Genomic DNA, 17,069 nt, shown 5'->3' on the forward strand with positions numbered 1-17,069 from the left:
AGCTTAAAGCCCTGAGATTTCTTTTTTTGAGATTTTTACTGAGAGGTATACATTCTGGAGAATTAGGGTCTTTAAAACACCTCATACCGGTACATACTGAGTATCACATGGAGTATTTTCCCTGATTGAAAACCATGTAGGAAAAAGTTTGGACCCATTTGTTAGTTTACTAGCATCAGTAAACTGTAGCCAGGTAGGCTGTTCGTCAATTTCTGCTAATGATAAAATCTGATGATTAGGCTGAAAGCAGAACATACCGCTTCAGTGCAATTAGGAAACTTTAGGACATCAGACTCCATGACTCCCACCAGATTATCAGCAAGTGCCTCTTGGCCACTTTGCAGCAACGTGTAGCTCCGGCGTTTATGAAATCTGCCAGTTTGTTACTGAGCTGCAGCGCTCTTCAGAAATGCTCCTTATTTTCCCCACATTCTCTGCATTTTTTTCAAGCAGACTATTTTTATTCCCCAGTTCTTCCCAGCCCATCAACCCAGGGTACTGTTTCCAAGCGCTCACAGCCTGAGCACAGCGAGGCGGAGAAGGTCCCACAGCAGCACCGCGGGCAACTGCCTCCAGCGCCGTTCTGCACCCGATCCGCCAGCACAGGCCTAGCTGGAGGCCTCACACGGGTGATTTTTTTCCTGCTTTTGAGGAAATGCAGTATATGTTGCAAATCCAAGCTATGCGTTTCTGCTGTTATCTCTTTTGAAGGACATGCGGTACAGACTGCCAGGGTTATAACATTTCTGGAAGGGTCTGCAGAGCATAAACATGGGTGATTCCGTTTTTCATTTGCTTTTGCTCTTTCTTGAAAGATCAGGGAATCACAGAATAACTTAGGTCAGAAGGGAGCTCCAGTGACACTTCCCATGCAAAACAGATGCCCCCATCATATCTTACTTTTAGTGACGACTCCCTCTAATCGAATGATATTAGGGTGGTCAAACTGTCCCATGATGCTTGCTTCTCCCAGGAAGTCCCTTCTCTGTTTTTCTGTGTAGCCAACTTTCAGGGTTTTGATAGCCACTGAAATTTCCTTTTTAGAAGGCAGCTTTAGGCGCCCACTGCACACTTCTCCAAATTCCCCTAAAAAAGTAGAAAAATGACAAAAGATGAAATGTAGTTATTTCAGGAGGATTTAAGAAAGAAGACTTAGTGTTCAGCAGCAAAAGTCCCTGAAATGTGGCGTTTACTGGTGGGCCACAGGCCAGAGCTCCAAAGGAGGCCTTCAGACAACTACTTAGCATTTCCATGCTCGGGTTCTCCACCTGTCAAACTGGACAATGTCACTTATTTACACTGCATATCCAGATGACTGCAGAGCAGAGGAATGCATAAATTTCACCAGAAAATTCCCTTTTTGTTTCAGTTGATGCATTGTGAGACAATAGTAGGAGGGCTAACTGATCAATGCAGAAGTATCAGAATAGCTGTGCATCCTTATGAACATTATACTCTTAATTTCTACCAAACGGAGATAGTACAGTTCCCAATTATTTTACTTATTGTGACTAAAGTAGCAAGATTATTCATAACAAAAGAATTTATCTACACAGCTGCTAAGAAAACAGAAATCCATACAGATTATCTTTGTTCTATCATTATTCAGATGGACCTAATCATGCAAATGTATACTGTCACTATGGGACTACGGGACCTGATAGACCACCATAAATACTGTGCCCACTATATTGTGTGAGATCCCTAATTAGAAAATGGCAGATATCACTGCATGTTTACTTTTGTGCAATGTGGTTTATCCTTTGCTGTGTAACATCCAAGAAGAGTGCACAGGGAAAATTATCTTAGCATTCAAATGAGCAAGTATAAATATGTTGACAAATTCCTGGAAGAAAATAACCCACTTGAAAATTTCTGTATTTAACGAATGATTACATAAAGCACATAAGGAAGTTTCAGTATCTTAAAAACATTTGCGCAGCAACTGACTTTTGATTCCCAATTATTCAACACCCTAACTTAGATTTTATATGATATAATAATCTGGACGCACAACATCTCAGTTAAAATTACAGCAGCAACTTTTTGACTTATTGCTTTAATGACAAAATAACAGAAATAATGAAAAATATGATAAAAATGGAGAATGGATAAAATATACAAGAAATATGATGGCAAGAATTACCCTACATGATTATTGAAAGACAAGGAAAACACTTTACTGAGCAGAATAGAAAAGAAAGGTGTTTTGTTCTGCGGTTTGTTTTTCTTTCAAGAAAGGAGAGGGTGTTGCTGGAGGGCTTTAATACTCATTTTCCAACAGTACATGCCTATTCAGGTTCTTTTGTCAAAATATGTGAGATCTACATATAAATAGCACCTCACATGCTGTATTTTGTCAAATGGCTTTGTATAGAAAGTTTGACTTGGAAACAAAAAGACTCTATAAATCTAATCTAGCTGGCATCATTTTTATGCAAAATGGGAATTCTGTTTTTATTTGTGAGTGAAACATCATAGAAAGAGTGATTATACTACTTACATGTGAGCTTTTCCCAACTTAATGTGTAATAATCCTAAATACAATAGCATTACTATGCCTCTAAAGAGCAAAGGCTCTTGGAGCTCATTTGACCACAATGATTCTTTCTTTATCTCTGCAGCTGATTGTTTACATGAAGCAGCATCTGTGAAAACTAAAATGACCAAACCTCACAAAAAAAATATATTTTTAACAGGCAGATTTAAATCCTGTTGCTCTTCACAGATTTAATGTTCAGAAATGTGTGATGGACTGACAGCCCTTCACCCCTGACTTCAGATGGGGTACCGCATGGGGTACACTTTAGATGTTACATTCAGCCCATTTATCTGCAATTGGAAATTATTATTTCATCAACTTGCCACCAATATAGCTGGCATTAGAGTCCATGTCCCATTTGTAGCACTGCAGTTTGGGAGTAAAAACAATGACCAGAATCTTAAAAGTCAGGGCTTTGTGTTCACGTTCAAAGCTTAAGAAATTGGTGTTATTTATACATGACAAGGAATGAGAAGAGAGAGACATGACAATAGTTTTGGCTTATCAAAATTATGTTTATAAATAATACAGACACCAACTCCTTTTTCTATACCCAAGAGGCAAACTAAAGAATAGTTGCAAATTACAATAAAGGTCAGTTAGATCAGGAAAAAAATTCAAACAGTAAGGACACTTGGACAGCTCAAAAGATTTTTTTAGGGAGGCTATAAACTCTTTTATCTCAGAGATTGTAAAGAATAAGCAGCTGTCAAGAACAGTACCTAATAAGTCCTGTTTTGGGCAAGAGTGTGTACTTAATGACCTCTTGAGGTCACTTTTCAGATTTATTTTCTAAGGTTTCTTTGTTAGACAGACAATTTAACCAAAAAACCTGAACAAATGTGTCATAGGGCAGTGACCTTTCCCTGTTGCTAACCCAGGCTGGATTTGAGTCAACAACATAGAAGTGAACATCACCATATCTTGTCACCAGCTGCTGAGCTGCTCCATCCTCTAGGCATGGTACTGTGCTATTAATGTAATAACTAAAAAAATTAAAACCATTATATCTTTATATACATATATATTACTAAAATAGCACTTACATTACTTTAATTGTTTCTAACATTATTTGTATTTCAGGCTGCCAAGACAGGCAGCGGCTCAAAAAATGAATTGTAAAACCTACAACCAGTAACTAATGTGTGTTGAGTTCTGTTCAGACTTCTTAATTAAAAATATTCAACCTCTGCAAGCCACAATGATTAGTATATTTTACCAAGAGCAAACACTGCTTCAGTTCAAATACTATCCTCAGCTCAATACGGTCAGAGCACCACAAAGAGGAAGAACAAGGCACATCTTGAAAACAGAAGGGAGGGAAAAAAGTACTTGAAATAAATCTTGTAATCTCTAGCTTTGTATTCCCTTTTCTATACATTTTAATGGTCCAAAAAGCTATAAGAATCTAACCTCTTAAAACTATTGTTCAGTTACTGTCAATAGAGAATACAGCTATGATTTCAACAAGCAGACCAGCAATCAATCCTTCATTTCTGACTGGAATTGTATATCTGATATTTGTTTGACTGTTGGAAAGGAAAAGGCTAAGGCTAATATCCATCAGCGTAGTCCATTTGGCCATGGCTGCACAGTTTAGAACTTGCATCACTAACCGGATTCCACAAGTGCCCTGAGGCCAGTGGATGCTGCAAAAGACTAAAAGCTGGACCCTTCATAGCAATGGAGCTTACTGTTGTCAATGAATATAAAATGGGTTTACTTTCTTGGAAAACTGTTTTTCTGGAAAAAGCTCACTGGGCAGCCCAACTACATTAACATTCAGTTCTTTCATATACAGGGAAGTATGGACGCTACATAAATCCCTCTGGTCAACACCCATAGTGACATGCATTTACACTACATCTTTTTCCTGCAAATCATTATTATATGGTCCCAGTAAGAAATGGACTGAGTCTCATCAGATATCGTTTGGGAGGAATAAGGACTTGTGTTCGAGTTGGAAGGTAGAAAACGTGGCACTGATTTTAAGAGATGAAGTTGATGGCTTTTCATGTAAGGCCTTTCTGAAGTGTTTATTTTTAATTATGCTACACACATAAACATTTTAAAACGTGCCCTGCAGAAAGATATGCCTATTTACATGTAGAAAACAGATATTATTAGGAGGACTGTTCACGTTATAAAGACCTCTCTTCAGTAGATATTAATTTCTCTTTAAATAGGCTAATTAGTGCATCAGTGAATGGCATTTTCTGTGCATTTAGGCCCAGGGCACAAATAAAAGATGACTCTGAAATTATCTACTCCCTTTATTTTGCTGTGTTTTAAATCACGATTGTACTGCTGTGCACAACACTACCTTGGAGTTGGAGAGGCACCTAAGATGAATGTTTCATAAATCTCATGAGCCTCAGCAATGTTCTACAAGCCCTCACTGAGACACTGCAAATCTTCACAATATGTTCATGGGCAGGCAGCCCCTAAATTTTAGAAATACTCTGATCAACAAGATGTTATGCTACAAGTGTGTTTCAACTTTGAAAGAAAAGCAAATGTTTGCTTTCAAGTTCAGCAAAGCACATGCTTAAATCTATCCTAAATCAAGAAAGTACTTTCCGTAATATTCTCCTGCTATCCAATTGCATTTAAACTTAAGTGGTTTGCTGAACTGGATCCATAAAAACAAGTGAGTTGTTTTAAAAGAAAGAATTACTGTAAAGAAAAACCTGAAAATGTGACTTCTGACCTCAATTTTCTTATGCTTAGCTTCCCACTAAAATCCCTTGTGTTTTTCTTGAGGTTCTTTTGGACAAGAATATTTCCTTATTGCATTTGGGTATGTTTTCAAAGCTATGTAAGCTGCCCTCTATTCTCAAAGACTTCTTGCTAAAGCTGTGAAAAACTACTTGGAAAAGTACCTCAGAATATCAAGATTACTTGTCTGACTTGAAGGTCTCATTACTTACGTCATGCTTCAATGCAGTTAAATGAATCCCTTCTTCTCGAATCACTGTCTTCTTATAATTTCATTCACACTTGCATTTGTAAAGGAGAAGGGCAAGGAAAGACTAAGTCATTCAGTCAAATAAATCACTGACTGACTGAAGTAAGAAACTGGAAATGCCTTTCTGCTTTTGGGGAGGAAAGAAGTGTTCCTGCCGAAGCAGCCTCGAAGGCACTCACTCTGAATGCAAAAGCCACCATGTGCTGAACCTGACAGCAGCGGAAAGTAATGCTACAAATGCATTTTGGAAGCTCCCAGAACTCTACAGACTGATTTTCATCTGTTCTTTCCTGCCTGCCTCTTCCTGTTGGCTCCTCTGGCAACTGCTAATAGGAAACGTTAACTGTAATGCCATATGTAGTTTAGACAACATGAATCTGAGTCCTGGACTCCAACAAATGTTTTCATTATATCTTGGGTCCATGTTTCAATGCAGAGTACCTACAGAAACCTACTGTTACTTTCACCCAAGAGGAATGGAACAAAGGGACTTACTTTTAAACCAACTGACTCTCTTAGGATATATCCCTTTTTTGAAGCCTCTTGGAAAACTCTTCTTCCATTTTCAGAGGGCATATTTCGCAAATTTGGGCTTACTTCTCGTTCTCATTTGCATTCAGATTAAAAATAGGTCAGAACAATGAGCTATAAAACATGACATATCATTGATTCTTATGAATTAGTTTTCTAGATTCAGATACTGCATACAGCCCAAGTTTAGAAAGCTTACATTTGTGAATGAGGGTTCCTGGAAGTCTTATAAGGAAACATATGGGTCTTGGACTTAGATTTTCAGTAACCCCCTTCTCTATCCCCGTATTAATTCTCTATTATGTGCAGTAAGCAGTGCTTTGCTGCCTTGACTGAAGATGATGGAGAACAGTGCACTCTTGTGGGGCAAAATTAAAACCATCAAGGAACAAAAATTCTACCTTTGCAGAAAAAAATCAAACTTCATACAAGCAGCGAAGTAGCTGCAGTAAGAGAGGATGAATACCTTTCTTTTTACTGGGTGATTCAGGAGATGTACTGAATACAGTAGCTCGGTTGTACAATTTTTTCCCAAATGAAAATCTTTTGCTGTGCACTAGCAGTCTGTCTCTCTCACATCTCATGATTTTAATTCAAATAGTAAATTTAGAGAGAAGCAAAAGATCAATAACAAAAGAACTAGTAATTTTCAATGGATTAAAAACCAATAGTACTCACAAATGCTTTAATTTATCAGGAAAGCTAACACTTCACGATATTCTGACTTGACAAGACAATCTGCCATTTGAAGGAGAAAGTACACATCCTAACAGGACCTACATGCTGCACTGCAACATGGATAACTCAGTGTGAAGAGACTTTATGTAATCTGGCTCCTCTGCTACAAAATCTGCCCATTTCAACAGTTTGTTTTCTGTAAATGCAACAATCTATGGCGTCTGTATGACTCAGACAGTCAGTTATCAGACAGACAACCCTTTCCTCCTAAATCAATAATACAAATCCATAGCAGTGACCAAAATCAATCCAATGACCAAAGGTCATTGCAGTCTGATGGATGTATGGTGACTGGTATGAAATGAGTTTGTGGTTTCACTCAAGGCATAATAGTTAACAGCCCTTTTAAGGGAAAAAAAGAACACATCTTCACAGTTGATACCATTTTCTGTGCTGACAGATTTTAAAGAGAAACATAGAAGTGAGGCTGAACTCTCTTTTCGCTCCCAGCAGTGCTGCATCCAAGTGTAGGCTGACGGGTGTCCTTTGGAAAAATTCTTGCTATCTGCTTTCTTTGGGGAAAAAAAAAATAGAACTGTGTGCCTTTAACTTTCCATATGCACCAAAGTCAGCTGTAAATATGACCTACTAATTTGAATACTTTAGAATGTTTTCTTTCCAGTTACAAGTATAAACTCAATGAGGTTACAAGAGTATATACAGCAAAAAGCTATCTTTAGTTCAATATATTTGATGGTCATTACCTGCTCCAACTACTTTATCAATGGATATATTAGAAGCCTCTAGCTCCTTGGCAAATTCATGCACAGCTTGATTTGGATCCTCGTATGTATGTGGATCTACGTAAGTTCTCAGTCCTGGGAGTTTTACTGTGTAAAAACAAATTCAGAGAGAAAATGTTACTTAGACTTAATTAATCCTTCTAAAGAAAGCTCATGAGACAGCAGAAATCAAATCAATAGATGAGAAGGTATACTGCTTTTTCAAATCAAAATACTTTTGATGGGTCCTCAGGAACCTTAATATAGAGTAAAATTAGAGACATTAATATAGTTATTGCACAGAAGTCTGAAAACCGATTTTAAAGATACCTGCACTTGCCATATTTAACTGCTTTTCAAATATTATAATACTACCCACTCCCCCATCTTACTGCATTTAGGTGCTGCCTTATATTGTCCCTTTCAAGGTAACAACAAAGAGGCAATGAAAACAATGTGTGATGATACAGTCAACCAGAAAATTCCTTATGAAGATATTAAGGAGAGCACATTAACTCAAACTTTTTCCTCCTGAGTCCTCCAACAAGATGCATAAGAAAAGAAAATTATACATAAACAAATGCACCTCTGCCTCACTCCCTTTGCTAGTACATACAAGGATGGCAGCCAGTTTGTTTTTTTTTTTTTTTTTTTTTTACTGGTTCTTGTGCTCAATTACCCTATGCTATTATTTTGTCCTCCTCTACAATTTCCTGGTGAGCGATTGTTCTGTTTGTCCGGGGCAAGCGCTAGGTCAAACGACTGAATGATTTTAAGAGTAGTTTTGAGCTCTCTGCAGCTCTTCCTCCAGCAGGACTGTGGATGGGAAGAACATACTAATCCCAAAATTTCTCTGCAGACAAGGTGCTGAAGGCAAAGCACAGCCTTATTCCCCCTCCCTGGTTCAGGGCCCTGCTTGTGCTTCTACCCAGTACCTTGTGTGCCTGCCTTTGTATTCACTGTAGAATATAAAGATGTTTTGTTAAAAAAAGTGAAATATCCGTTACATCCAGCTTGAAGTTTTCTACTTCTGACACAAAACATGCATTCCTGGACACGTATTCTAGCTTCTCCTAACTGTACCAGTTGGTCTTGTAAAAGATATTAACTCCTCCCACAAACACTGCCTTAATCCACTCAGGAATATCCTTTTCAGTTTCGCATTATTATACTGCATCAATTTGTTGACTGCTAGAATAGTCAAACCTTTTTTTTCTGAAGTTACACAGATGGGAAAAAAATACCTTGAACCATTAGCTAAAGCACACCATTGTTTTGTCAAACAATCCCAAGCATAAGTAAAAAAAAATAAATAATGAATTTTATGGAGATTTATTGGCCTCAGAATTGACAAAGAAATGATAAAACTGAGTTCCCAAGCTAATTGCCTCGAAAACAATGCAAACTAAGAGCCATGATCTTAACACAAGGGCTGCATGTGCGCAGCATTAAATGCTGACTGTGTTTCCTTCAAGAGCTTGATGATTACAGAATTACTTGCAAGTAAAACAAAAAGTAATTGGCTGTATATTGCTGTTGGTTAAAAATCTTGTAAATGCTCCTTTCCGTCCATGCTGAATGTACATTACAGGCTCCCTCATACCCCTTATAAAAATAAAAACAATTAAAAGCTTCTGCACTGTGGGGTTTTTGGCTGCAGATTTTTAATGCTGACCCCAGAGGTTCCCAAGATCAGGTGATGGTGACTGCAAGGAGAATAATCCCCTCACACCAATAATTAAGGGCAGCCTGTATAGTAACTGGGTTCTGTCATGAAAAACAGATAATAAACACATGCACATGTGTTAAGCTGTACTACTTTACAGCTCATTCTGTGCAAACATAATAATTTACATTTTCATTTTAACAGCATGAATTGCCCTAAAGGTAGCAAAAAAATAAAAAGGGCCTAGTCAAAGAAGGCAAAGGGAGAGGATCTGAGGAGGTGAAACATTTTTGCTCCTTTGAAGTAATATTATAGGATTTGTAATAAGGCTGCAGGGAATAGTTCATGGCTGGAGCCTTTTTTAAAGTAATTCAGAATAAACTGACTGAAATAAACCAGCTGCTGTATTTAAGATGCTGAAAGTTTACGACAGCCATGGAAGTTACTTTATCCTTTTTTAGTTCATAAAAACAATTTTTCTTATTCTTTGAGAAAGACTATAATTTAGTAGAATAAAGTTTCAACAGCCACAAACATACATACATACAAATCTTAACAGATAAATATCTGCAAAATCATTAAATCATTTTCAAGAATTTTTAACAGAAACACCAGGACCATGATCAGCTCTGTTCTTACAACACAGTGAATCAGCAAGGCACTACTCACAAAACAGTACATAAATATCTAAAGCCAAATTAAAAGCAATTTAATCCACAGGAATTTAACAGCACTGACATGTTTAAGAATAGTGATTGCAACTTTCCATTGTGTGCAAGTAAGTAGAGCAAATTCTGACCTGTTATTTGTCTGTGACACTTTTTTTACTGGCTGCTTTTATTTTATAACCTCATTAAATTTGGATGATGGAGCATTAATTCTATGGGCCACATGTAACTGTATAGATTTTTTCTTTGAGACTAGTTGGTTAGTAGTTGTTGGGCTGCATGAAGCAAAACCACTATTTCAGGTTGTGTATCCCCTGACAGTGCAGGGGAAGGAGCACACGTGTTGTGGGTATGCATGCTCACGGCTCTCTGGAGATAAGGAGGGGCTCCAAACTTAAAATAATAGTAATATGAACAGTCAGAGAACAGTCACTCCATTGTCACGGGGATTAGGAAGCAGTTCTAATTTCCAACTACTGCAGGTAAATCCCTCATTAAAATGTTAATTCAATTATATTTGGTGGGGAAGCATCTGATTATGGTACCATTAGCTCCCTTCTTGCAGACGGTACAGCACCGCTGTTGTGTGCAAAAAAACTATGCGCATTAACCTTATAACATGCTAAGCAATAGAAATACACGGTTCACCATGGTTTACATGGTGTAGCAGGATATTTGTCTGAAACAGTTTCAAAGACAAACTACTGCTTCTTATTAAAATCATGCTCATTAGACACTAATGAGACTGTGGGTGAAAAAAAAGGAATTTCCATTCTTGGTGTTTATGAAGAGCATTATCTTCAACCTGTAAGGACAAAAATAAATCCAAAATGCAGTGATAAAAAACTCCAAGAATCCCACCTGTACTCCTGACCTGGAATGTTAAACTATCACCTTCCTCTCCCCCTCAGCTTCTCCTACTCCAAAACTAGTTTGTTTGTGTTTTAAAGAAGGTATGGATGGAGCTTAGACCGTGACCTAGTCTTCACGATCCACAGCTCCTCTGCTGTGGAAAACTGCTGCAGGGTTATGCACACTGCAGAGAGGATCCAGGATCAGAGAGGAGCTGAAATACTGCAGGATGACACTGCCCTTCAGCCATGGGCTGCAGTGGCCTATTTCTTCCCTGCAGCCAGGACACGTGCCCAGGCTCAGATGATCAGCACTTCTTTGCCTGGATGGGACCATACTCCACGCTGTTCCTTTCACAGGGCACATCTGAACTGCCCAGTGTAGCCATGAAAAAGGTCCCACTTAGCCTTATTAAAAATAGGTAGGCAAACATCAGAAATAGACAGGCTTCAGGTTTGACTTTTGAGGATGTTTCAAAAGTAGCCCAGATTCCTCAGGATAAGCAAAATATCATATCCCTATCTATATACAATTTTTGTGATACAAAGAAAATGTAAGTCAATAGAAAGGCTCTCTTCTTAGTCCTGGATGAGACCCAATGAAAGCACAGACATATTTATTCTTGCAAATGGTGACTCAGGACTTGAACAAAACATGTTTGCAAACAGAGCTGGATTAAAAAATCGCATTAATTTGTGAGATACTTGTTTAGTAGTTATTCTCAATTTAATAAACTACTCCAAATCACTTTTCAGCCTACGTTTAGAATAATTCCAAACTAAATTATTAGTAGGTCAACTTTGTTAAGCAAGCAATTTTTCATAGTCCATTCAGTAGTCATCAAGACAGGTTTCATTGATTTTATATTTTGCTTTGGGAAAAAAAAATGTCATTTGTTAGACTTTATACAGCTGATAATGAGAAAGTTGAAGTTATACTTTGCATTTCAGTAATGCACAGCAGAATCAATATCATATTGTTAACCATACGCATTGTTTGAACATAGACAATGATGTTTTGCTCATTACTAACCTGAACACAGATGAAAGAACTTGAAACAAAGAATAATTGTTTGGGGAAAATCTCCTTATCCACAAGAGAAGAGATAATTCTCTTCCCAATTTCACCTTGGTTTAAGTGAGGTATGACTTATTTTTTTTTAAATTGAAAAGTACCAGTTATCTAGGGGATGAATTCAACAGATCTGGAAGCATTAAAGGACTTCAGTAACTTACAATGGCCATTCCCAAAATGCAGTCTTTTCTCATCAGTGCCATGTTTAGACTTCTTGTATCCACAGAATCTACAATCAACAGAGAAATAAAAATAATATAGAGAATTTTATATGCAGGTGGAAACAGAATAAAATGTTTTCCCTCTACAATTAAATGCCTGTTTGAAAGTTTAATGATATTTACATTCTCTGTGCCCTATAGAGGCATGTTATGTTCTCAGGGAATTTGAGGAAATTGGCTAATGAGAGGATTTGTTGATTTTTGACCCCTACAGTTTAATTTTACAATTGCCTAAGAATGTGTTTATAGCATTTTTTAACAACTGCTGCATGACTGGGGCTGCTAACGCTAGCGGGCTCATTACTGAGCATGAAGCAGTATTTGGAGCTCCTGGGCAGCAGACAAAGGGGAAGGCACAAACCAGCCATGCTACTGCCTGACGACACCCAATTTGCCATGCTCATCAAGGGCCCTCGGGGAAAGAGAAGGGGGAGTAAACGTGCAAACCAGATGATAAACTAACCTCCCAATCAAGACGTACACCACAACTGTGAGGAGAATAATGGCTACTGCCGCTGAAATGGCAATCATTACGACCTGGCTATTCTCACTGGAAATGGAGAATGCTGGAAAGTTAACACAAAAAAATATAAATAACCCCCTGCACACATAACATCGATTACATCACAATTGACACTCATAGAGGGAACAGACAGATTTAGTCATCACTAGATAGCATTTGGTCTCCTGCCAAATACTTAATCTACTAAGTAACTTTTCATCGGACAAATAAATACATGGGAACAAAACAAAAGACTCCAGCCAGCTTTGACAATTTACCAAAGTTGTTTCTGCTACTGATGATTTTTACTTTTGCTGATTGTAATAACTGCTGTTAAACTGATACTTATAAATAAACTTATATGTAAATGAAAACATACATACCGTGACACACATATATTTTTTTCACAGTCAGTAAGGAATTTTTCCTTAGCAAGAAATTCCAGCCAGTCAATAATCATCACCTTTACTTCTTACTTCTGTAAGATGGTAAGTGCTTTAATGAATTAAGCTTCCCAGTTAAGCTTGACAGTATGCCTGTGAAGGCTATGGAAAGCCAGGGCACACAGAAGCAGACAGAAGGACTATCCATGGTTAATCAATGTCTATAAGTAAAAAAAAAAGCTATTTTCTGCCTTACATTGGATGTTTCCCTGTGGACCTTAAGCATGGAGCTTTGGTGTGCTAGATTGCTATACAATGACAGGACACCTTTAGATCTTATGTGTTACGAACAATCTTCAGCAGACACCGATTGAACTTCACTGAGCATAGCAGAATTAGGCTCCTCAGCACTATGCTTCAAGTTAGCTGCCCAAACTGAGCTGAAAGCTAGCACTCCTGGTCCCCACAAATTAGACAGTTTGTGTACATGACACTGTGTTTGTGCTTGTATATGTCACATCATTCCCCTTGGAAAGAAGCCTCTGCCTATCACAGACCTACAACTGCACTCATGTTTTTATGAGAACTTGGCAATAGGAACAAAGTTATGCAATTTGCTGTCTATCTGTGTAACTTGTACGTTCATTATTGAGATGTGCATCACTCTCTCCTGTCACCTTCCACAGTTTTGGACAGCTACTTTTTTCTTTTTTTTTTTTTTTTTAATATTACTTTACAGAGAAAACACATTAACGTCTAAATTATGAAAATTGTTATCACTGCAACTATTTTTTTCTCCTTGCTGTACTTGTTTGTTCTATCTTGAGTTCCAGTTTTAGTCAGTATGCCAAACCTGCATGCCAGCATAACAGTGATTTGTAATTATTTTTTTAAACAAAAATCTTGTTTATTTTTCAGAATAAGAGCTGAGGGTAGGGGAGGAAAAAACTGGAACGAAATACGTAACGTATCTCAAAAATACATGGCTACCAGCTGAAAGGCTTGATTTGGCTTGATGCTACTCTTCTTGGTTAAAAAGTTGTTGCTTTTAGCAGAGCACTTCTACACCATGGGATCTCAAGCCTTATCACAAGTACCTGAATAAACCTTATAAGAGCGTATCAGAATTCTAGTCCTTAGTTGTGTTATAACTCTGAAGAGCAGATATGAGTATTCTGTGAAAGCCTGATCTTCTAAAAAGCAAATAGTCTGACTATGCATCATCAGTCTACATCGGTAACTGGGTACCTAAGCAAAGGCTGACTTTTTGATGCATTAAGCCACTTTCAGCCTCTAGCAAAGAGAAGGTCCGATTTACTATATAGTACCAAGTGATGAGTAAGTAACATTTAAGACTATGAGCTCTATTAAGAGTCTTTCTGAAATAATAACAGAACTTGTAAAGAACATCTATAAGGTCATCGGTTAAATAATGTTATTATCTAGGCACTAGAAAAAAGAAGGAGTGCTGAACCAGCAAATAACTTCCCCAAGACCACCCAGAAACGTAGTGACAGAGAGGAGAAGGCACCCAAACAGTTCAACAACCTGACCAGCTACTCAACTGAATGACCACCCTTCTCGTCCTGGGCATATGAGTTTAATCTCAAGGCTACACAGGAGACATCAGCAATGCTCTGCAGTAGGGTGGAGAATTACACACTGACACACAGGAGCAATGGATTAATATAACATTCATTCTCTTGGAGCAGGGGTTTATAGTCCATAGGGATCAGGCCACAAACTTGGAACAGAGTGAGGTTATGAATCTGTTTTTCTATCAAATCACCTCCTCTCTTGGCTGGAGCCATGGTCTAGCAAGGTATCGATTCTGGCATGAGGCAGAGGTCAGGTAGTAAATGGAAGAAAATACCACTTGTGATAGTCATGGTATACTCTTCATAGCATGTTTCAAGTTTAATGACAAAATATAACATTATATAATAATGCTACCCTGAAAGACACGTCGTAAATAGCTTTGAGTCGCATTTACTGAACGAGAAAAGGAGTGAAAGCAGCCACTCAAATCGGGCAGAAACTGGGCAGAATGTCAGTATAAACCATTTGAGCAAATACATACAATCTGGACTGGTTTCAAATTCAAACTTGCGGCTGTTTGTCCCATATCCAGCTGCGGTTCGGGCTCGAATTTGGAAGACATAGGTGGTATCAGGTTTGAGGCCGCTGATGGTAACATTGGTGCCTTTGGCTCTCAGAATAGTATAGCTTGTCTCCTGTTCCTGCTTTTGGGAAGAGAAATTATCAGATTAAAACCACACCCTAAAAAACAGAAACAAGAGGTGGTTGGTACAAAATTACTGTAAATCACCTGGAGAGTATTCAGCATATTTTTTGAATACTTATAGCCTGACAAATGCTTGTACAGCATTTCAATCAGCTAAAAATCTTTTGATTAGCAAGAAATCTAAATCATTAGAGCTTCGATGGCATTGTGCTCTAAAGCAAGCACTAGACATGCTGTGTATACGACATTTCATTAAATGGCTTTGCATCATTTTGTCCATAGTCTGTAATACAACAAGAAAATGAAGATTAAAATGTTACTTGAAAAACATAAAACAGATTTGCCTACTGCACTGAACTGGAAGTTGTAACAGGCCAACTTAGACATTTTAAGGCCCTGCAGAGCTATTGCAGGATGCAGTTTTTACTGCCTTGTGTTTTACAAGACAGTGTTTAGCTTTATAACAGTCAGAAGAGAAACTCTGCTCAGGGTCTGCACCTCAGCTCTGCAAACAGGCAAATATAACCGGTTTTCTCCTATGCTATAAAAACTATGAGACTGATGCATCCATCCTCACTTGGGCAAAACCCCACTGAACTTGCTTCTGAATGAGTCTTGGGCTTTAGTAGCCAGGAAGGAAATGTGTTTGCTCCTTACTGCTTTTTGTTAAAGAGCAAGGTGTGTGTCTAGCACAGATGATATGCTCACAATCACACTCTGCTCAATAGTCATATATTTCTGACATAACGAATTTTTATATAGAATAAGAAATGGACCATTTTATAATTTAGTAAGTTCAGATACACCTCACACTGTGTAAAAAGCTAATTCTGATAAAAGTATGTCTCAGTCCCACTGTAAGAACAGAGTCTAAAAATTTAAGCATGCATTTCAAGCCTGAGGTATTGCTTATTTTACTAAAGTCATCCTGTACCAAAAGAGCATTTTTGGCTTCCTAAAAATGGCATCTGGAACTGCCTCAGAAAAATCCTGGACAGCAGCCACACATGTGGGGAACTGTGAGAATCTCTGTTGTTTAGGTTCCCAACATGAACTTTTTTACTCTGGAGGTGGTGGGGATTTCATATGCTACCCTTGGAACGCCCTGAAACACACTAAAACAATGGAGTTTTGCCTGGCTGAAGGCAGAAACTACGTTAAATTAATGTATGTGGGATGCAAACAATTTCACCTAATTTCCACTATGTTTTATAGCATTGCATTATCATGCAAGGTACTGACATTTTAAATTTGACAACACTAGAGTGCTGATGCGCAAGTACAGAGGTTGGAAAACATTCAACACACTCATTGTCAAAGCCATCTCACCTTCATATGAAAAGACTAGAATTGTTTTACTGTGTTTGTTCTGTAGTGCTGTCTAGAGTAAGACAGTTAGGTTTATTCTAAGTTAATAGGTGGACATTAGAAACAGTTCACTTTGGTGCTAGAGAAGCCTAACTAACCTGTTCTTGGCAGTCTTTGATATAGAGAGAAACAGAAACATTTACACCATAGTTATGTAATTGCCAGAATCTCCACATAATATTCAACATTATGCACATGAGTAATCATGGTGAATGAAGCAAAAAGAAACAAAAGAAAGAAAAAAGAAAAAAGAAAAAAGGCAGTTAAGCCTGTGCCTAAAAGTTACCATCCGGAATCAAAACCTCAGGTAGGGTGAGTTGGACCTAGTCTTCAAAGAATGACTATAAAAATGTTTAGTGTGGCCCATTTTCTTTGCACACTAAAAATAAACCAAGAAATCAGCACTGAACCTCATGGTTTTCAAATACTTCTCTGAAAAAGTTTTCTGTTATAAATTCAGGGGATAAAATTTACAGGAAGACATTCTAAGGAGCTAACAGGTTTGTGTAAATTTATTTCTTTTTGAACTAACAAAGGCCTAGTATTATAATTTGCAGACTTTCCTTATCTCATCATTCAGTTGAATGTA

General features: G+C 37.8%; 1 protein-coding gene across 2 annotated transcripts in view; it reads right to left on the bottom strand.

The window, feature by feature from the left end:
• Positions 1–17,069, bottom strand: part of LOC104364813 (ephrin type-A receptor 3) — a 228,371-nt gene that overhangs the window by 37,420 nt on the left and 173,882 nt on the right. Inside the window, exons 7-11 of one of the 2 annotated variants that reach the window (XM_033005159.2) lie at positions 14,948–15,107; positions 12,446–12,548; positions 11,923–11,990; positions 7,484–7,609; positions 901–1,086 (exon numbers count right to left, since the gene is read on the bottom strand). In XM_033005159.2, the coding sequence (XP_032861050.2) occupies positions 901–1,086; positions 7,484–7,609; positions 11,923–11,990; positions 12,446–12,548; positions 14,948–15,107 (643 nt within the window). Of the gene's footprint in view, positions 1–900; positions 1,087–7,483; positions 7,610–11,922; positions 11,991–12,445; positions 12,549–14,947; positions 15,111–17,069 lie in introns of both variants that reach the window. The other variant, XM_033005158.2, reaches the window with a different exon arrangement.

This window comes from Tyto alba, unplaced genomic scaffold (assembly GCF_018691265.1).
Source record: "Tyto alba isolate M040663 unplaced genomic scaffold, T.alba_DEE_v4.0 Super-Scaffold_14, whole genome shotgun sequence".
Lineage (NCBI taxonomy): Eukaryota > Metazoa > Chordata > Aves > Strigiformes > Tytonidae > Tyto > Tyto alba.